At 37.6% G+C, this 22,860-nt stretch overlaps 1 protein-coding gene across 1 annotated transcript; it reads right to left on the bottom strand.

Moving 5' to 3' along the window:
* On the bottom strand, positions 1 to 22,491 carry Dnajc8 (DnaJ heat shock protein family (Hsp40) member C8). The gene is made up of 9 exons (XM_076863123.2): positions 22,394 to 22,491; positions 19,834 to 19,935; positions 12,734 to 12,790; positions 9,067 to 9,133; positions 8,383 to 8,477; positions 6,692 to 6,763; positions 3,557 to 3,648; positions 2,627 to 2,702; positions 1 to 820 (listed from the first exon to the last, which is right to left on the bottom strand). The coding sequence occupies exons 1-9, from the start codon at positions 22,469 to 22,471 to the stop codon at positions 698 to 700; spliced, it is 762 nt and encodes a 253-aa protein (XP_076719238.1). The 5' UTR covers positions 22,472 to 22,491; the 3' UTR covers positions 1 to 697.
* Between the last annotated feature and the right edge of the window lie 369 nt (positions 22,492 to 22,860).

Below are 22,860 nucleotides of genomic sequence, written 5' to 3'. Positions count from 1 at the left end.
TCAGTGGTTTGGGTATAAAAATTTATTATACATAAAGAATATTACCACTAACGAATGCAGACAGGCTAGGACACAATGGTACTGGATGGAAGATGGCTAGCTCTTTGGAACAGGTTTATAAGTGGCTCAGTGCTTCATGCTGATTGGTCAGTCAGACAGAAGGGCACATGCCAAATACAAGAGGACTTCAGGGCATCAAGCGACTGCTCTGTATGCCCACACTGCCTTTCTTTTCTGATCCGGGGCTTCAAAAGATGGCATACCCAGAAACAAAAACTGAGGCAAAGGGGCTTCCTAATGCAGCCCAGTCTTGTCTCTGAAGTCACAGCAACACCACTGTAAGCAATATGTTTAATTGGATGATTTCCACAAACTATGGAGTTTCTAACCATCACAATTCAGTGAAGTACAAAACATTAAGTTACAGGCTGTGGAAAAGAAGGCAGCACCAATGGTGGCACCTTCCAATCCTGGTTGTTCTAAGGGTAACAGGTGGGGGGGAGTCTTTTTTAAACAGAGCCCCTCATTTCAATGTACAAAAGAATTACTCTGATCGATATTAAATTGTATTGAAAACAAAATGGACTAAAAAGCAAAACTATTCTATGTTGGGGTGGAGGTGGGAGGAAAAGAATGAGTCCTTCAGAGCAGGAAGGAGAGAGCTGGGGGAAGCTTCTGTGGCTGTGACCCAGGAGGGTCACTCACGCTGCTCCATTTTTACTTTCGGTGGTCTCAGGAAGGTCCGATTTTTCTTCTCTTTCTTCCCCTTTGTATTTGCTTGGAAGTTTCGCCAGCTGTCCACCCGACCATCTCGACTTTCCTAAGAAGAAAGAAACAAGTTTGAGGTGAGGAGACTAGTTAATAAGAGGAAGGGCCTGACCCTGCCTTGCCATCTGCCCACCCTCTGTAGCCCAGCCCAGTTCAGCCCTCTGGAATAATACAAGAATAGAACAGAGCCAAGCTTTCTCCCACTTCCAGGGACCCAGGAGTCTAATACCACTTCCCAGGAGCAGAGTGAGTCACAGGTTGGAAGAGGAGGCACAATGAGTAATACTCATCACAATAATGAGGTCCTCATTTATTGGAGACCTCTGGGCTAAGTGGTCAGCATACGTTCTCCTTTTTTTTTTTTTTTTTTTTTTCCCAGAGCTACGTATAGAAGCCAGGGCCTGGGACATGCTAAGCAAGTGCTCTACCACTGAGCTACATCCCCAATCCTAGCATATGTTATTTTTAACCTTTACTACAGTGTGTAGTACTGCAACTAGCATTTCACAAATTTCTCTGGATTTCAGAAAGGTTAAATTATTTTCTCAAAGTCATACAGCTAGCCAGCAGTCCAGCCATTCTTTCCACTACACCTTCCTATTGTTCTCCTGAACTTGGATGAAGGCACCAAAGCCAGCTGTGCTGAGAGGGCCACAGAATCTATATCTTATTAGCAAGGGACATGCTCTTTTCTTTCTTTTCATACATGGCACAGAAACAAAGTCATCAATTCTAGTTAACCAATGCAGCATTCCTTGCGACAAAAACACTCAGGGTCACTCCAGGGGAACTGGGCTGTACAAAATAACCACACAAGAGACAGAGATACCTGTTCTTTGGGGGTCCTGTGATGACTCCTCTGACCTTAAGGGTCCACAGAAGGAGAGAGAGTGAGTACTGAACCCTTTTATCGAGGTAAAGCCATTCAAATGAGGCAAGGGGTCAGATTTCAGGAGTGTGAGTCTAGCTTCGGAGTGTATCCTATCAGCAGGTTAACTGACATCTAAGAAGGCCACACCCAAAGGCAGAGCAAGAGCAGGGGACACACAAAGGGCATTTCCATGGAACATTCTTCTATCCCAAACAGGGCAAAGGAGTAATATCACAAAGGAACAGGTGAGCGTAGCTCAATCCATGGGGCTACAGGAAAGACACATTCTGCTACTTCGAGGATCGGGGCAATATCCAGGTCACTATGAAAGTGACCAACAGAGCCTGTTCCGATCACAGGAAGGAGAATGCCAGTCATTCAGCGAGACCGCCTCCCACAAACCAACCCTGAGTCCTAAATTGTATAAAAGAAAGACCAGTGGGTGGAGCTATAGATCAGTGGTAAAAATGCTTCCCTAGCATGTCACAGACCCTGGGTTCAAGTCTTAGCACTAAAAGAATTTAAAAAAAGACAAAGAAGGAAGATCAAATGATGCTACAACCCAGAAATTGACCAAGCAGTTTAAGTATATAACCAAGAATATCAAAGAAGAGTCAAGTTCAAAAACCTCAAATTTCAGCAGGAAAGACAGGGGTCACAAGGACCTCAGTTTCTACTAACAGTCCTCTAGGTAGGGTACTACACTATGTTTACCCCCTTAAATTAAATGCACAATCCATTTTTCTTAGGCCCACTTTGCAGCTTTGCCTACCACAATCTCTAAAAAACCACTTGATGATCCTCATTGCCCCTGTCAAAGCTACAGAGCTTATGAGGTTGAGTCAGGACCAGACTCAACCTCTACAGCTCCTACTCTTCCCCACATATCCCATTTCCCTCTGTTTGCCCCAGTTGGTCCTGGGAATGCTGCAGGAACCAAGTTTCCTTATCCTGAAATAAGAATCCCTAGCCACTTTAGCAGTTTACCTCAAAGTTTTTCTGCCATTCCCTTTCTCGTTTGGCTTTTTCTTGAGCTTCAATCTCTTCTTCTCTTTGTCGTTTCCTAGTGGAAAAGACAGAACACAATATTTATGTGATATTTACAAATTGTGTTAACCATAAAATTTAAGGTATATCCCTATAGAAGCAAACATATAAAGTCAATCAATTCCTTAGAAGTTTATAAAGATGGCTGTCTGGAAAGGGCTCAAAACATTTTTGTGAAGGTCTCATTCTAAACATGCAAATATGACTGTGGGCAGGGGTTTGGGAAGGACATAGCCATCCCTGTTATAAAGAAAGATAAAGTAATCAAAGCCTGGCATTTAGTAATCTAAAATGTTTGGTTTAGCCAGCAACAAAGTTATGTTGAGAACACAGACTACCTTATTTCAGAGAAATGAGTTTCTTTATCAAAAAGATCTCCAACACCCAATTCTAAAATAACATATCACACAACCTCAACTGCTAAACTCCAGCCAACAATACAAAATACAGGAACCAAACTAGCCTCCATATTTCTGATGATTAAGTGAAATCATATATTAGTATAAATGATTACATTATACAATATTATATACTCACCAAAGCTGCAGCTACAAGTCCCATAAAAGGTTCTGGCCTCAGTAACAATGGCCTTAATTACCGTGCCTATTTTATTCCAGAAAGTCAGGAAGAAACACACAATACTTCTGAGTAAAACTAAAATCCCTAAAGGACAGGTCAATTTAGTATTTCCCAAAAGTCAAACAACACTTCTTACCATGGTAATTCAAAATCTTGGCAATTTCAGATAACTATTTTAGAAAGTCTCTTAAATGATGTACTATCCAATTCCTTCATTAGGAAAATCCCAAGAGACCAAAGTTAATTAATTTAGGCATTTAGATATAGCTCAAAGGAAGTACAGATGTGTACCTTTCATGCATCTCTTTGGCTTCTCTCTCTTTTCTTTTAATTTCCAGCTCAGCAAAGAGTTTCATGGTCTGTTTATATACTGCTTGTTTGAACTATAAGAAAATTAAGGATAAAAGAAAATAAAATTAAATATTTTACAACAACTTTGAATCAAGTACTTGCATGTGGAGCCCAAGAGAAAAAGCAGATTAAAACCCAGCAATGAAAAAAGATTCTTCAGAGAGAACCAGTTAACAATGCTGCTCTTAGAAGATAAATCATCTGTCAACCTAAGAGATCTTTCCTCTTCTACCACAAACACAGATGGCACCAGGAATCTGGCTCTGGCAAAAAGCTCTTAAAAGAATTCTATACTCTATTACCGCCACTTGATGTTTTAGAGGGTACTCTCCTCCAAAGAACTTGTAATAATAATTTTTACTTTTTTTCACAAATATTTTACAATTATCTACTCAGCCAGACCAAAGCTAGGCAGTAAGCTGGTTGCTATGAAACTGATAAGTCTCAAGGGTCTACTAATAAGGCAGAGCTACTTGTTACCCCTCCACTATAATCCCCTAAGGGACAAAGTCACCCAACATAAAAATCCGTATTTCCATCAAGCACTGTGGCATATGCCTGTAATCCCTGCAATTTGGGAAACTGAGGCAGGAAGATGGCAAATACAAAGCCAGTCACAGCAACATAAGGAGACCCTAAGCAATTTAGTAAGACTCTGTCTCAAAAATAAAAAGGACTGGGGATGTGGCTTGTTCAGTGGTAAAATACCCCTGGGTTAAATCCCAAGTAACCAAAAAAAGAAGAGCCCGTATTCCCCAGGTTTCCTGGTAGCTAGGTATGGCCCTATAACTTAAGTATTAGTTAGTCTATGGGATGCAAGGAAAAGGGATATATACAACTTCTGGAATGCTTTTTGAGATTCTTCCCCCTTTCCTCTATTCTCCTGTTTGGCACATGGGTGACTGATGAGACAGACATCCTGAACTATGAGGATGGGGCAACATCCTTGTTTATAAAGCCAAAGAACAGAGTAGTCCAAGACCATGGATGACACACAGTATAGAGCTGCCACACCAGCAGCCACCCTCCCCAACACTCTCATACAGGAGAGACAACAAATCTCTATCTTGTTCAAACTACCACCATTTTGTATCTCAGTTGTATGCACCTAACACAGTGACAAAACTGATCATACAGCATTGGGGAAAAGACACAGAAGTGGTAGTTGTTGTTTCTGATGCTGAGGATCAAACCTAAGGTCTGATACCTGGTACACAGGTGCTCTACCTCACTCCCAGCCCACAAAGAGCCTTTTTTAAAAGTGTATTATAAGCCAGGTACAGTGGGGAATGCCTGTAATCCCAGCAGCTCAGGAGGCTGAGGCAGCAGGATCCCAAGTTCAAAGCCAACTTCAGCAATTTAGCAAGGCCCTAAGCAATAGTAAGATTCTGTCTCAAAATAAAAACAGAAAAAGGCCTGGGGATATGATTCAATGGTGAAGCACCCCTGGCACTCTAGCACCAAAGAATTAATAAAAAATAAATATTTTTTAAAAATTTTAAGTGAATTATATAACAGCCTTAAAGAATTTATAAAAATTACAGAGAAATAAGTGAAAGTAAGTGACCTAGCCCTTATCACACAAAGTTATTAATAAAACCTTAGTCCCGGGGCTGGGGTTGTGGCTCAAGGGTATAGCACTTGCCTGGCATGGGTGAGGCACTGGGTTCAATCCTCACCACATAGGAGTAAAGTAAAATTGGGGTATTGTGTCCATCTACAACTAAAAAGAATTAAAAAACAAAAATAAAAACAACACACAATTCCCTCTCCACTAGCTTTATTTTTTTTATTATTTTTTTTTTTTTTTTTTTTTTGAGAGAGGGTCTAAATTGCTCAGGATCTTGCTAAATTGCTGAGGCTGGCTATGAACTCCTGCCTCAGCCACTGGGATTACAGGCATGCACCACCCCAGCTTAAACCAGGAGCGCTTAACCACTGAGCCACATCTCTAGCCTGTTTTTTTTTTATCCTTAATTTTGAGACAGGCTCTCACTGAATCTCTTAGGGTCTCACTAAATTGCTAAAGCGGGCTTTGAACTCATGATCCTCCTGCCTCAACCTCCCAAGCCACTGGGATTACAGGGATATTACCATACCCAGATTTCCACCAGCTTTTAATTCTATAGTTTCAGGAGTTCTTAAGAATAACTGGGTGCAGTGGCACACACCTGTAATCCCAGCAACTAGTTCAATCTCCAGTACCACAAAAATAAATAAATGAATAAAAAGCCAGGTGCAGTGGCACAGCTTGTAATCTCAGTGACTTGGGAGGCTGAGCCAAGAGGTTTGCAAATTTAAGGCCAGCTTCAACAAGTTAATGAGGCCCTGTTTCAAAATAAAAAATAAAAACAGCTATAGTTCAGTGGTCAAGCAACCCTAGGTTCAATCCCCAGTAATACCCCCTCCCTAGAAAAAAAGTAGAATCTCCCTTAACCAATGTCCACTAAATAATCCATGGGTTATCTAAAACCCACTATTTTCTCTGCAAAGCATCACCTGAAGCACCATGAACACCCAGGACCAACAGACAGACATCTGTTACCAAGGGTTGGCTATATTCTTCCCAAAGCTTTCTACGCCAGCTATAATTATTATAATAGCTACAGGGATTTAAATCTCAGAAATTGATGAATGTAGTTATAAAATAAATGCTTGTTTCTTTGAAAGATCCATTGCACTTGAGTTCTAAAAAGTAATTGCTGGTGAATTACATACAAGAAATCTGGAAAAGACTAAAAAATGAATCATATTTCTTGGATTGCTTCAAAAAGAATCCAAGTTTACAGTATACTTCAAAAGAAATTAAAAGCAGATAATATTTGGTGTGCGTGGCTTATACAATAGTCAACTGCAAACTCCAGTCAACAGATGTACACCCAAAGTAGTAGTGACAGTCCTTCATCAGAGTAAGGTGAATGAATGTAAAATTATGTTTCAGTGTACAATTATAACATTTTAAGTTAAAATGTTTACAGCACATATGCATCTTTTTCAGGCCTCCCTCTCTTTAAACCCACCAATCAGTGCAACCAATCAAACAAGATAGAGTGGCTTTTCTCATATCTAACTTACCAGCTCAGGATCATCTTCCTCTACATTTGTAGGTTTCCCTTCCTTCTTTAATTGTTTTTTCCGCTCTTTTACCTAAAAAGAATTTTTTTCATCAGAAGATGAGCACCCACACTTTGAGACTATCCATTGAGCTGCACACATCTGATGTGTACACTTTTCTGTAGGTATAGACATAACAGGAAGTTTACAGTAAGAAACAGCAAGCCTCCCCTCACCAAAACAAACAAACAAAAAACTTAGCAATGCAACTAAGGAAAACTAGGAACATTAGGTCCTTTCTCTAACCTCATCTAAAATCCAATCTACCAGAAAGGATGAGAGAGGATCTGGAGGATCAGCAACTCCTAAGACTGAGTTAGATCCACATAGCCTTTGCTACGCTGAACAGATTACCTGTTTACTTTTCTTGACTTGTGGTTATACAGTTTCAGTAATAAAAACTACAACAACAACAAAAATACTGCTTGTCACATTTTAGAAGAAGCTACAAAATTGTGGCATAAGTGTAAGTAGGATTTTTTTTTTAGCATTTCTACAACTACATTCTTATTCCTTTTCACTGTGAAACTCCCTGAAACCAATAATTTTCACATCACATTAACTTATATTTTTATCACTTTAGCCACCACTGAGTCTTAAAAAAAAAATCAAATATACCTATTCACACAAGATTGATACCATTGCATTAAATAACCTATTATATCATCCAAAAGTCAAGTGCATTCCAAGCTCTGAAAGGCCCTACTGCCACCTTGTGGTAAAGAAGTCTAAGGGTGACTTTCTTACAGGTAAAATACAAAAAGGAAGGGTTCCTTAACTACTACAATGACTTAAGGAGAAAAGGTCATGCACTTTTCTGATATCTACTAGGATTGGACCTACAGGTGCCATTTCCAACACATGACCAGCGGGATGCAGTTATGGTCCTTCATCTCTTCTTTAAATTTACTTTATTCATCTAAATTGAATTCTTCTTTATTATTATAATTATTATTATTAAAGTTCTATTTCAGACTCCAAAGCTCTTCAAAAGGCAGGTCACATTCCACATTCACTCACCATTGAAACATCTCTTATAACAGCCTTGAGATTCTTGCTCCAGCAAGTAAAACATTAAAGACCTTTCTTACCTCAAGCATGCCTCTTCCCGTCACTTATAAGATTTATAAAATTCCCCAAAAGCAAAAAACAAAAACAAAAAACACCAGCCATATCTGAATTTCTTTCCAACTCTGTTATTAACATGAATATGTACCTTCTTTAAAAAAAAAACAAAAAAAAAAAAACTTTACTCAGATCCCCTAGCCAGCACTTCTCAAGTCAACGTTCCAAGCCCTTCACAGGGACAAGAACAAAAATTGAGAATCAAGCATCATATCACACAGCTGAATCACTTTTCTACTATGAGTGGAAATGTGGCAACATGTAATGAGCAGCTCTGTCTACAACACAGTACTGTTTGGGAAAGAGAGGAGCAGTATCCTAGGCATTCCTTATCCTGAGCTCTTGTCTTGGGGTGAATTTTATCTTTAGGCACACACTATTCTTGACTACAACAGATCTGTGGTGGAGACCACATAAGTAGTCAGAAGTAATGCTGATAGGCATTACTATGTTACATTTACCCTCCTACATGATGCCCAAGGCTTGCTGATACTTCCTATAAACACAGCAGCACTATAAATACTTACAGTGTGTTCCACGTATTCTTTTCCTGCCTGAATTACATCCAGGGCCCTCTTCTTTTGTTCCTGATCCAGTAGCAACTTGTAAGCTTTGTCCACAGCTAATGCAAAACATTGAAATTAACTGTTTCTGCAAACACCCTCTGAAAATCTGAACTATACTCAGGCAGTGTAAATGGACTTGTGCTGTCTAAAAGCATTCCCTACTTTGTTAAATTATTTACTTGTTAAACTAAATTTTTTTTAAAAGCACTGATCTATAACAATAACCTTGAAAGCCTTGGAAAAAATTTAGTACAACCTCAAGGCTAAATACACCAGATCTAGATTAAAACTCAGAGATAAAATATTTCCTATTTTTTTATATTCAAAAAAAATATCCTATGCAATAACTGTCTTGTTGGCACATAAAAGTTTTAACAATATTAAGGTTTACTTTTTCTTTTTTTGCAGTGCTGGAGATCAAACCCAGGGCCTCATGCATGATAGGCAAGCACTCTACCACTAAGCCACATTCCCAACCCCCAAAGTCTACTGCTCAAACAGCAACATTAAACAACTGTTTTACTGAAATCCACAGCTTTTTCATGACCAGAAAATAAAACTATAACATTCTTTTTTCAGAACAAGGAACAGTTAGCTCCTAGCATTGAAAATATATTACTCAGAAGCAGGTAAATTTACAAATACCTTCAAAAGCCTTTTGTGCTCTATCAGCATCATCTTGATTTTTGTCAGGATGCACCAATATGGACAACTACAAGAAAAGTTAGGATCATCAATAAGAGAAACATTTAGTAACTCTTGGAATGCATTGCATTCCCTTTACTACACAAAATGCTTAAGATACTATGACCAAAAAAGGCTCAGTAGGAAGCATTTTTAAAATTTTGACAAATCTCATCAAATGCCCCAAAATATTGGTCTTTAACAAAATTCAAAAAGTAAATGCACAAGTGGGAAACATTTACGCAAATGTGAGACCAAATGGAAGGCTAACATGAAGATGTTATAAAAATTGAGGGGAAGAGGGAAATCAAAAAGTACTATTTTGATCCTTATGCTGAGCACTGAGGGGGACAAAGTAGGTCTGATAAATCATCTTTCCTAAAATAAACTTTTCCTAAAAGAACCCCTAATATAAAATAGTGGGTCTCAGTTCCAGTTACACTACAAACATCTTTTCAAAAATACAGATGTCCAACCTAGATGCCCTTCAATAGATGAATGGATAAAAAAAGTGGCATCTATACACAATGGAGTATTATGCAGCACTAAAAAATGACAAAATCATAGAATTTGCAGGGAAATGGATGGCATTAGAGGAGATTATGCTAAGTGAAGCTAGCCAATCCCTAAAAAACAAATGCCAAATGTCTTCTTTGATATAAAGAGAGCAACTAAGAACAGAACAGGAAGGAAGAGCATGAGGAAAAGACTAACAGTAAACAAAGACGAATAGGGGGAGAGAAAGGGAGAGAGAAGGGAAAGCATATGGAAATGGTAGAAGACCTTCAATGTTACACAAAATTATAAGAGGTTGTGAGGGGCAAGGGGGAGGGGGAAAAAAGGGAGAGAATTGAACAACAGCAGAGGAGGTACAGAGGGAAGATGGGAGGGAAGGGGGGATAGTAGGGGATAGGAATGGTAGTAGAATACAACAGTCACTAATATGCCATTATGTAAAAATGTGAGTGTGTAACCGATGTGATTCTGCAATTTGTATTTGGGGTAAAAATGGGAGTTCAAAACCCAACTGAGTCAAATGTATGAAAGATGATATATCATGAGCTCTGTAATGTTTTGAACAATCAAAAAAAAAAAAAAAAAATACAGATGTCTACTTTCTATCCTCTGACCTGAATATCTGGCACCTGAACTTCATAAACCTCTATTACAACAGGTTTCAGATAATAATAAAGAATTATTGTTAATTTTGTTAGATGAGATAAGTAGTTGTACAAGAGAATGTCCTTTATTTTGGGGGGATATATACTGAAGTATTTAGGGGTGAAGCATCATGGTGTCTGCAATTTACAAATGATTCAAAGATATACAGTTAATGAAGTGAATGCTAGACATAGATGTTGGGTATATGAGTATTTTTGTTCTTTCTTTTTAAAATATAAAATTTTCATAATAAGGGTTGGAGTTGTGGCTCAGTGGTAGAGCACTTGCCTAGCATGTGTGAGGCACTGGGCTCAATTCTCAGCACCTCATATAAGTAAATAAATGAAATAAAGATCCATCAACAATTAAAAAAATATTTGGAAAAAAATTTCATAATAAGAAAGTGAAAAAATAAAGAAAACTTACACAGGTGATTCTTCCAGACATCTGTAATTAAGATACCTGACATAATGTTATTGACAGACAAAACCCAACTTTTTCAAACCAAGGAACTGTGTTAAGGAACAAAAACAAATGGGAAATTAGGCCATTATACAAAAGCGGGGAGGGGAATATAAAGCTAAATTGAGCATTACTAGAGCCATAATCCTGTGGTCTAATTTCCAACTTAAATCACTTACTAGTATGAGACCTTGAGTCACTCATCTAACCTCTATCTGCCTCAGTTTCCTGCTCTAGAAATGGAAGAATATTAGGTACCTATATCTAAGTAGGTTGTTGTATGAATGAGATTAATATAAGTAAAGAAATTAGCATACTAGTAAATATTGACAATAGTTAGTATATAAGAGGACATGATAAACACCAAGACATTCTAAGTGCTTTAAATACATATTCATGAATTTTACAAAGAAAGTAACAGGCATAAAGGTTTAAAGAAACTTGCCCAAGTTCACTCATACTGCTTGTGGGTGGTACAGTCAAGATTTAAACTAAAGTCATACAGCTCCAATGCCTCTCTTATAAGGCCATATAATAATTCAATAAAAATTCTTGACTCTTAATGAGTTCTTAGATACATAAAAAGCTGTTTAGATTAAGGACTTGAATGCTTGCTTATTAAATTGGAAAAGACTGCTAATGCATTATATGAGGAAACAAGATTTTTGGAAAAGGAAAAAAAGTCAAATTTAAGTGCAGAGTAGAGCTCAGAAAAAAAAAAAGTTATAGCGTTATATAATGGGAAATGACTGAGCAGGCAAAGATAAAAACAATTTTGGCTTAACAGTAGATCAAAAGATGACTATGAGTCAGCAATATGGAGAAAATTCACTGAAGAAGCAAACATAATACTGAATATCAACAAGCATATCATACAAAACTGAAGTATTACATTCAGCACTGGTTAGGTAATATTAAAATATGAAATACATCAAAGAAGTTAGGGAAGATTACCAAAAAGTATAAAACAGAAAGCCCACATATGTGGGGGGAAAAAGAAAAAAGAAATCCAGGCACTTTTTTTCGGTAATAGTTAATGAATTCAGTTTCAGATAACATTGCAAATATCTTCACAAAATGACTAATTTTTAACTTTGAAGTATCCTTGGCATGAAATTAAAATATGATTAATATATTTTAAAAAATAAATATAATAAAATAGAAAACCCTATTTGCAAAGATAAATTATAACGAATATCATCATTCAACTCCTAGGTTATTCAGCTGTGAAAACTGAGACTGTTTTCAAAAAAGTTACTATAAAACTTTGTAGTTCAAGTCATTAAACATAAGAATGGCCAAGAATCAGAGGCTGGTAGATCTACTTTCCTGGGGAACTTTCAAAAAGAACTTTAAGTCAGGCAAGGTAATGTACACCTGTAATTTCAAGCTACATGGGAGGATGAGGCAGGAAGATCACAAGTTCAAGGTTAGCCTGGGCAACACAATGAGACCCCATCTCCAGTTAAAAGCACTCTCAATGTTAAACCAGGTATTTCTTAGATATCTACGTAAGTTGGGAGATAAAATTGAAAAATAAGACAGGCACCATGGTACACAACTCAGCAACTCAGGATGCTGAAACAGGAAGATCACCTGAGAGTTCAAGGTCTGCCTGGGTAACATAGGCAGATCCTTGTCTCTTTAAAAAAAAATTATTGAAGATCGAAGATAAAAAGGTGTTATGAATCACTTTAATATGTTCTCTCCTAGAAGACAGGGGATTTAGTAAGCATGACTCCATATAAATTCTACTAATCTATTCTTAAATTAAGGGGCTGGAGAGATTCTCTTTGGATATAAAATTCATTCTATTCACAGGTAAGCTAAAGTCATTAAGTTATTTAATATCTTTTATCATTATGAGTTTTTTAAAGAACATTTATCTAGTCTTAAGTTGGGGGAAAAAAAGTTTAAACTTTGGCCCAAAAGTATCAGGTTGAATCATATGTTTTACAGATTTTTCAAAAGATTCAAACTCTATTATAGGAAAATAGTTTTGTACCTGCCGAAACCTCTTTTTTATTTCTTCATCTGTCACTTCCGGGTCTATCTGAAGAACCTGCAAGAGTCAAAATCAAAATTGTAAAAAGATTAAATAATTTATATTTGAGAGGTAGCCAAAAATTATATATAATAGAGCTGGGATATATAGCTCAGTCAGTGATAGAGCACTTGCCCAGCATGCACAAGGCCCTGAGTACAATCTCCAGCAACACACATACACACACACACACACACACACACACAGAGTAAAATTATAATCAGCATTTAGAACAGTACCCTTTGTTCTAGAACACTGACTGGCACATAGTTCCAAAAACTGCTCAAGAAATACAAATGATCAAGTCACTAACAGAATAAAAGCTATATTGATTTAAGGTTCTCAATTAAATAATGCTAACTTTCCATCAGAAAATGATATACCTTACACCCAGAGACATATTTTGTTTTGTTTTTGTGATGCTGGAAAGTAGAATCTATTTTCAAGGAAAGCACTCAACCCCTGAGCTACTCCATAACCTTAGAGACATATTTCTATATCATGAGAAAATATATTTCTCCTTCATTTGTTAAGTACCAGCCATCCCACCTCCCCTTATTCTTTACAAATGTAAATAAAGCACAGCAACTCAAGAAAAAAATTACACCCTACCTGATTTTCACCTCAGTAAGAAAAGATCACTTTGTAATTTACATAGCCCAATGACTCTCAACCCTGAGTGAACATGAGAATCATTGTGAGCAATACATGGGACCCACTTTAGGAAAGTCTGATTCCAACTCTGTAGAGGTAGAGTACAGACAAATGACAGGGACATCTATATTTTTTGAGCAACACAGTTTCAAAAAAAACAAATTTCATCACTCTTCTCTAACCTGATGCGTGCGTTCTGGTGTTGACATTCCCTATCAAGGACTCTGACCCAATCACCACAAATACACTCATTCATTCAAATGTTTATCTTATAACTACTACCTGAATATATTCATATGTACTAGAAATGCAAAAATAAATAGGGGGAACTTTTTTATTTTGTTTTTATTTTTGTTTTTGGTGGTACAGGAGATTGAACTCAGGGGCACTCTGTCACTAGTCCTTTTTTCATTTTTGAGACAGGGTCTTGTTTAGTTGCTGAGGCTGGTTTCAAATTTGCAATCCTCTTGCCTCAACCTCACAAGTTGCTGGAACTATAGGCATGTGCCACTTCACCTAGCAGGGGCACATATTTTAACTGCTATAGTAAGTGCTTTTTACAGAAGAGAGTGGTATAAGTAGATGAGTTCGTAGTACAGTCCATGGGTTTCACATAGCATGTTTATTTGGTATTTAGGGCCTGAGGATGGTGCCAAAAAAGCAGAGGTTAAAAAGAATGTTAGAAATACTGAAGAATAGGCCCACTTCGGCCTGAATAAATTATAACAAACATTTTAACAAGAGTCCCATATGATCTGTATCATAGTAGAGTTTGAGACAGACCCATAAGGAACGATGACTGAGGTAGAAATAAGTACATTCCAAAGTTAGTAGAAATGAGGATTGGTAAATAAAGAAAGCAAAGTGAAAAAATGAAAATAAGTCTTGAAATAAAAATACAGAACAGAAAAATCAAAACTGAATAAAGGTCTTCTAAGTTTAGTCAAACACTTGCAGGGTCTTAGAAATACCTGGCAACAAGTAATATAAAGATTTTAAAATATATAGTCCACCAATAGCCATAGCAACTAGTAGGCAATGAAGCAGAATAATCATTATTGCATTGATAAACTATTTTTTCCTAATCCTGGGGATGGAATCCAGAGGCACTCTACCATTGAGCTATGTAGTCCTAGCTCTTTCTTGTTTTTGAGACAGAGTTTTACCAAGTTGCCAAGGCTGACTTCAAACTTGTAATTCTCCTGCCTCAGCTGAGTCTCTAGGATTACAGGTGCACACTACCACACCTGGCTTTTCAATTAACAGATTTTTAAAGGGTATAACAGGAGCATACCCATTCTCAAATACTAGGCACACAATCAAGGATAAGGGAGAAGTGAGACCAACTACTTCAAAACAAAAATTTTCAAGAGTCAGTGTACCCACCGATATCTTCCCAAGGGAAAAAGATTTGGGGGCTGGGGATATAGCTCAGTTGGTAGAGTGCTTGCTTGCATGCACAAGGACCCGGGTTCTAATCCCCAACACCACACCACACACACACACACACACACACACACACACACACAGAATTGGGAGTCACTTAATAGGAAGAGCAAAGCCATTTAAGATTACCAACAAGGGGAGGTTAACTTTACATACAAAAATATTCAAAGGAGAACCATTGGTTTAGGGGAAAAGCTTAAGGACCCTAAAAGGTGTCCAAAGTGAATGATAAAAAATGGAAATTCTCTCATCTTCACAAAAAGGTCTCTAAAAAAAATTACAGTTTAGAACTAATCATGCCAAATGTACTCCATAAATCTTGGTAGGTTCTTTTAAAAAATACATATTATGGTGTATATTTGAGATTTGTAGCATGTCATGGGATACACACAGATAGAAAAAATGATTACTATAGTGGGTCAGTTAAAAGCATAAAATTGCTATACAGGAGATCTGGGGGACAAGTGGGGCCATTTGAGTGTCGATTATATATGCTGGATTATGTCTTTTATTTATTTATTTATTTTTAATGATACTGGGATTGAAACCAGGGACGCTGTAACACTGAGCTATATTCTTCCTTAGCCCCTTTTTAAAGGTTTTATTTTGAGATAGGGTCTTACTAAGTTCCTTAGAGCCTCGCTAAGTTGCTGAGGCTGGCCTTGAACTTCTGATCCTCCTGCTTCAGGCTCCCAAATCACTAGAATTACAGGCATACTGCATCATACATGCCTGATGATATAATTTAATCAATGTTTTTTATGTGTGGTAATAGTATTGTGGTTATATGGGACAGTATTATTAGTTTTTGTTTTAATTGTAGATGAACACAATACCTTCACTTTTATTTATTTATTTTTATGTGGTGCTAAGGATCGAACCCAGCGCCTCACATGGTTAGGCAGGCACTCTACCACTGACCCACAACCCAGCCCAAGAGTTCTTGTTTTGGGATGCATGCTAAGGTATTTAGTAATGAAGTGTTAGAATATGTACAGCTTGCTTTCTCACATATGGTAAAAAAAAAAATAAAAAAATAAAAGAAGAAGAAAAAAGACCCCACAAACACACAAAAAAGTTATTTTTCCAAACTTTATATCATATATGTACTGATCACTGGCAACAAATATTCACCAATTGCCTTCAAAACTAATCAACTCACAATGGCCACAGTGGCACATGTCTGAAATCCCAGTGACTTAGGAGACTAAGGCAGGACTGCAAGTTTGAGACCAGCTCAAAAAATAAAGAATGAGACCCAGTCTCAAAAAATAAAGAGGGCTGGGTAGAGTGCCCCTGAGTTCAAACCCCAGCACCAAAAGCACACAAAACTAATTCAACCCTCAGTCTTGAAGAGTTGAAAGTAGCCATTAAATAGTGAAAATAAATGTTTTACACCTGTCACCCAAACCTCTTTGAAATCAATTTTCTATATTCAGTACAAACTTCAGAAGCACTGAAGATAGAGTAGAACATAAGATTCTAGAGTAGAACATAAAAAGTAATCCTGACAATAATGAGTAACACCAGGTTGCCAGTATGGCTCTAAGAAAACAAAGAGGTGCTAGGAGCAGAGATGAAACCTGTAATCCTAGCTACTTGGAAGACTGAGGCAGGAAAATCAAAAGTTCAAGGTCAGCCTGGGCAACTTATTGAGACTGTCTCAAATAAAAATAAGGCTGGGGATGTAATTCAGTGGTAGAGTATTTGCCTAGCATATGTGGAACCCTGGGTTCAATCCCCATCCCTGGAATTAAAAAAAAAGCAAACACTTTTTTTGTGTGTTCCAACTCTGCAAAGGTTTATTGTAACTCCATTGTGCTTCAGGCTTTGGAGATATAGTAATGAGAGAGATGCAGTGTATTGAACCTCAAAGAGCTAATAAATCATCACACTGTGGGGCAGGAAGAAGACTTTACTGTGGCATTCAGATAAGTTCCTGAACTCATACAGTAGTCTCCTTTGGGATCTTCAGGAATGTGGTATTAGTTCACACCTGAACTCCCTGATCTGCTAATAATGTGTAAGTTCCGGAGTCTTGTAAAATAAATACCTTGAAATACTGAACAGGATAAATAGAAAAGGTCTGTGGATCTGGCTGGTGGATCCTTACAATTTCAAAAGGAGCATCAAAGGTCAGAGTACATCTAACCTTAAGGAAGTGGAGGGAGGGCCTTTAGATTAAGAATAATCACAGAAGCTGGGCTTATGGCCTACCTATAATCCCAGCTACTGGGGAGGCTGAGGCAAGAGGATCGTGAGTTCACAACTAGTCTCAGCAACTTAATGAGGCCCTAAGCAACTTAGTGAAATCCTGTCTCAAAATAAAAAATAAAAAGAGCTGGGGATGTGGCTCAATGGTTAAGCACCCCTGGATTCAATCTCCAATTTTAAAAAAAAGAATAATTGTAGAGCCAGGCACACCTGTTATCCCCGTGAGTTGAGACTAAGGCAGGAAGATCACAAATTGGAGGCCAGCCTCCACAAATTAGCAAGACCATGTCTCAAAACAATTTTTTTTTAAAGGCCGGGGATGTAGTTAAGTGGCAAAGTATCCCTAGGCTCAATCCCCAATAATGAAAATAATAATAGTAACAACTATAGAATTCCTAAGAAAGATGCTTACATAATGGCTTAAAGAAATGTGTCCAAATAAAGAAATGGTAGAAAGGAGGGGGTGGGGTTATGGCTCAGTAGTACAGTGCTCGCCTAGCATGCGTGAGGCACTGGGTTGGTTCCTCAGTACCACGTTAAAAAAAAAAAAGAAAGAAAGAAAGAAATGGCAGGAAGGAAAGAAAAACACATGAACAATGCTTCCTGGATAGAGATTTCTGCAATAAAACTCTCAGACTTCCAATCTAACTTTCCCAGTTTCTATCTGTTGCTCAGTAAGGACTATTGGAGGATGGCAAGTTCACAGCCAGCCTCAGCAACTTAGCAAGGCCCTAGGCAACTTAGTAAGACCCTGTCTCAAAAATTAAAAAAAAAAAAAGAGTCTAGGGATGTGGCTCAGTGGTTAGCACCCCTGGGTTCAATCCCCAGTACCAACTAAAAAAAAAAGTTTGAGGACAGCCATCACTGCAGTGTCTCCTCTTACTAGAAAAAGACCAGTATGCATACCTTTGTAGAAGATCTGATTCATTTAATGTCTCAAGAGGTACTACATTAAAAAACAGAAGTCACAGATTTTTCTAATGGGCTAATAACACATAATTCTGAATCAAAAAGTAACTTTAGGGCTGGGAGGCTATAACTCAGTGATTTCAATCAACAGCAACATCCCAGGGGAAAAAAAAAAAAAAAAAGCAACTTTGTAAGGCAATCACATATACTAACACATATACAAAGTAGCTGACATGTTCATATGAAACATAATTGACAATAGTTCTAAAGGACAGTCATAGAATCTTGCCTAAACATAACTTCACACCTTCCTGAGGATGCAACTTTAACACATCTATCTTCACATATTCAGAACTACTTACTATGCTCAGAACAAGAGTTATGAAGCAGTTGGTTCCACTTCTAGAATGATATCAACTACTAGTGCACTAAAATTCTAGCCTTTACACTGGTCCCCAATAATCTGTCACTTTTCATCAATCAGACGAAAATGCCAATGACAATTAGCCCTCTGTAGTCACAGATTCTACATCTATAGATTCAATCAACTATATGGATCAAAAACACTTAGAAAAACAGCTGAGGTTGTAGCTTGCCTAGCATGTGTGAGGCACTGGGTTCAAATCTCAGCACCATATGTAAATAAATAAATAAAATAAAATAAAGGTCCATTGGCAACTAAGAAAATATTTAAAAAACAACAACACCACACAACATTCAGAATAAAAATGCATCTATATTAAACATAAAGACTTTTTCCTGTCATTATCCCCTAAACAATATAGTAAAATGACCACTTAAATAGCATATATACTACAGTACACAGAGAATGTGAATAGGTTAAATGTAAACATCACCCCATTATGTATCTCAGATTTTCCCTCTATGAATATTATGAATATAACAATATTCACTTTTCCCCCTATGAATATTATGAATATAACAATATTCACTTCAAAATTATTTATAAATGTCAACAGTTAGAAGCTAGTTTGAACCTGTCACAATAAAGAAATTATTAAATATAACAAACTTTTTAAAAATGTTGTAAGAAAATATTTTTATAACAATATAATATAGCATAATATAGCATAAAGTTGGGGCTAGGGCTATAGGTCAGTGACGAAGTGCATTACCAAGGACCTGAATTCAATTCTCAGCTCCTCCAGCTCCCTCCAAAAAATACTATGAAGTGTATGATCCTATTTTTAAATAAAACAGTTCAACAGGAGTGACTATATCTCTTAGATGGGATTAAACACAGTTATTTATTCTTGTTTGTTCTATTTTTTGCCTATATTTGTCAAGGCTGGCCTCAAACTTGTGATGCTCCTGCCTTAGCCTCCCTACTCACTGGAATTACACACCTTGTTTTACGAGTAGTTTAAATCAAGGATCCTAAATTTTTAAGGCTAGCTACCCCTTTACATCTGAAAATATTGTATATTTTGGTTGCTAATAGATAATGGAGGGGATAGGGCCGTGGCTCAGCAGTATAGCACATGTCTAACATGTGTGAGGCACTGGATTCGATCCCCACCACCACATAAAAAAAGGTAAATAAACAACTAAAGGTATTGTATCCATCTACACCTGAAAAAAAAATTTTTTTAAAGATAATGGAGAACATTTCAAAGGCAAAGACCATCTCATTTTCTTTAACATGCTGCCTACTGTGCTCACAGTAAAACTACTCAAGTTCAAAGACAACCTACCTACTGCATAAAGTTCTTTACTACAGAATTTTCTGAATCCCAACAGATACAAATTAACTGTGTGTTCTGATATAAGTCTGCCTGCAGATATCAGAAAGACCACAGCAACATCAATCAGCTCACCTCAAATGGGTTCAAGTTGAAATAAGAGGAACCAGGACGGGTCAATCTTTCAATCTGATTTTTGGACGTCAGAACTGAATCTCTCTTCTCTATTTGTTTCACCTAAAGAGGATTAAACAATTCATTAGTAACCTCAATAATAAGCTCAAAGTTATCTTAACATAATATTCAGTAACATGTTCAGCAAACAATTATTTATACATCTATCATGTGCAAGATATTCTGCTAAACACTGAGGAATAATTACAACAGCTACTATTTACTGAATTTCAATAACATAATAATTTTACATGTATTTATTAATCTAAATAATTCTACTCGATAGGTATTACTATTATCCCCATTTTGCAGATAAGAAAATTAACTTAAAGAGGTTAACCAACTTTTTCCTAACTTTGTAAAAGTAGAATTTATATCCCAGCAGTTTGACTCTAGAACAGGCATCAAACTTCTTTTTCCCTTTAAAAAAAAAAAGGATTCAAAGAGTAAGACACTAGGTTCAATCCCAAGCACTGCCTTCCCCCTCAAAAAAAAAAAAAAAGGATTTGAAGATAAATAAGTCATGACCACCAACCTCAGTTTCCACTCTAATGATGGAAGATTCACTTCTATATGTTTACACTTAATTTACAACTTTTTATTTTAAAAAAATACAATGGTTACAATGAATCATGAACTATAAGCAGCATTAATAACCCCAAGGGAAGGAGCAAATAACTCCTCCCACATATCTCTAACAGAATTAGCAAAAATCCCTGTCTGGAAGACAATGCCAAGGAGAACAAACACTAGGTAGTCCTGAGGAAACATCCTAGATGCCACTGTCAGGTTGGAATGTTGGCTAGAATGAATCTCTAGTATGTTTTATACCATCTATGGTCAAACCAAGGTTGGAAAGAATTTCAATAACTTAAAAAAGTCATTCCTTCTCACCATCTTCTCTCTTCACTCTAAAACAGAAGGATCACTCCTGTCATACTCTCTAATCCTCTTTTCAAGACTTATTTTCCTCACAATACTTACACTCATAACCCTTATTCCTACTTACATATTACACTGTATATGTCTATGGTCCTTTTCTACAGAATGCAAGCTTTATGAAGATAGGATCTTTTCCAATAATTCACTACCATATTCCCAGAGCCTAAACAGAACAGTAGTGCATGGCAAGTGCTCATTATATAGTGGTTAATGACTGAAGACTTTCCTTAGGCACTTTCTCCCATCCGATTCAAATAAACAAAGGTTGCTACTTTTTTAAATTAAGAGATGGTAAGTAAAACAAGTCCCAATATAATTGCTGAGTCATTAGAAGTCAATAAACTTTAGTATCAGGGCATGGACCTGTATATATTTACACTTAAGTGAAGTATTTCAAAAGGACAGATTAAAAAGGATGTGCTAATTCATGGTTTTAAATGTAATACTATGAAGAAGATACCATGTAACAAGTGCCATTACAAATCCCAGAGTTAGCTGGGATGTAGCTCAGTGGTAGAGCTCTTGCCTAGCACACAAGGCCCTGGATTCGATTTCCAGTATCACAAGGAAAAAAAAAAAGTTTACAAATACCAGATATAAAAGTTAAATGAGGCATAGTCCACAATTTTAACTATTAATTTTAACTATTTAACTCACAACTATTTCCTCATATCCATACACTCTTACAGAGATCCCATCTTCAGCTTTACTTTAACTCTGGGAAAGATTCTTGTGCTTTATAGTTTGTAAAACCCTTTTTTATATGTTAACTCCCTTAATTCTAATGAAAATTCTTGCTTTAATATTAATTTCCTTGTTTTATAGTCATGTAAACTGATGACTGTCAAGATTAAGGCCCTGAAAGAATTCAACCCAAATCAAGTTAATTGCCTTGCAAAACTTCAACCTGAGGGCCTTAGAGTCCAAACGGTATGCTTTTCTTTCATATATTCATTCATTTACTCAACAAATACTTAGCAAGCATCTACTGTACCCTAGGCGCTGGAGATGCAATAGTAAATAAAGCTCGGACCAAGCATGCTCCCGTCCTAACACCAAGTTGTTACCTGCTGTAAGATCCCGAACAAATTACTTCACCTCCCTATACCTCAGGTTTGTTATCTGCAAAATGGGGGGGGAGGGAATGTAATGCCTACCTGTCATGATGCAGTGCCTAGTGTTGGTGAACCACAGAAATAATCACTAATACAACTCACTACAGAGGAGTCATGGCTTCTGTTTAGAATAAGACAGCTAAGTCACCCCCACTAAGGGCCCAATCTCTGCCAGCCCAAGCCTCCATGTCTTAGGGCACTGTGCCCGCGCTCAGGCACCTCGCTGGCCACACTGGTATTCTCCCTCCAAACGTCGGGCACCCATCCCTCATACAATGCAAGGGGATTCCCCCAGCAGCTATAGCTGCCAGAGGCGCGCACACACCCCCAAACCCCGCTGCCCCAAAGGCCGGACAGGAGGAGCCGGCCAACGGTCCAAGCCAGGAGATCCACTGCCTCCGTCCACTGGGAAAAAAGGCCCGAGTGGGATCTCCAGGCTCCAGTATTCCTCATTCTGTGTTCACCTCACTGTAAAAGGTCATAAATGCTTCCTCTGTGCTGCCTCCGCCGGCCGAAGCCCCGCTCTCTCCAGAAGCCGCCATTTCCCCGGCCCAGCCACCACGTGACCCTTCTGCGCAGGCGCTGCCTCACGTGATTCTCACAAGCCCGCCTCTCTGGCCCCACCTCCCCCACCCAGTCTCGATCCTTAAAGGGCTCCATCCCTTAAGTGCGCATTGTTTGAATTATGGTGAAACACACACAAGATATAGTCGGCTATTTTTAAGTGAACATTTCTGTGGGTGTTAGTACATTGACAGTGTTGTGCAACCACCATCTCTATCTACTTTCAAAATAATCACCTCAAAAGGAGATTTGGTGTCCATTAAGCAGTTACTCTCCATTCCCCTCCTCCCCAGTTCTTGACTGCAACTGATGTGTTCTGTCTCGATGAATTTACCTATTCATATCTATGGATATTTCACATAGATGG

Source organism: Callospermophilus lateralis, chromosome 7, assembly GCF_048772815.1.
Source record: "Callospermophilus lateralis isolate mCalLat2 chromosome 7, mCalLat2.hap1, whole genome shotgun sequence".
Lineage (NCBI taxonomy): Eukaryota > Metazoa > Chordata > Mammalia > Rodentia > Sciuridae > Callospermophilus > Callospermophilus lateralis.
This window is presented reverse-complemented; position numbering and strand designations above follow the sequence as displayed.

What these genes read in the sequence shown, in the direction of transcription:
- Dnajc8 (XM_076863123.2), bottom strand. Translation starts at nt 22,471, where the DNA reads ATGGCGGCTTCTGGAGAGAGCGGGGCTTCGGCCGGCGGAGGCAGCACA. An exon ending in TTATGACCTTTTACAGTGAG is followed by an intron (nt 19,936 to 22,393) that starts GTGAACACAGAA and finishes AATCCTCTTTAG; the next exon opens with GTGAAACAAATAGAGAAGAG. An exon ending in AGCACAAAAGGCTTTTGAAG is followed by an intron (nt 8,478 to 9,066) that starts GTATTTGTAAAT and finishes GTTTTGCATTAG; the next exon opens with CTGTGGACAAAGCTTACAAG.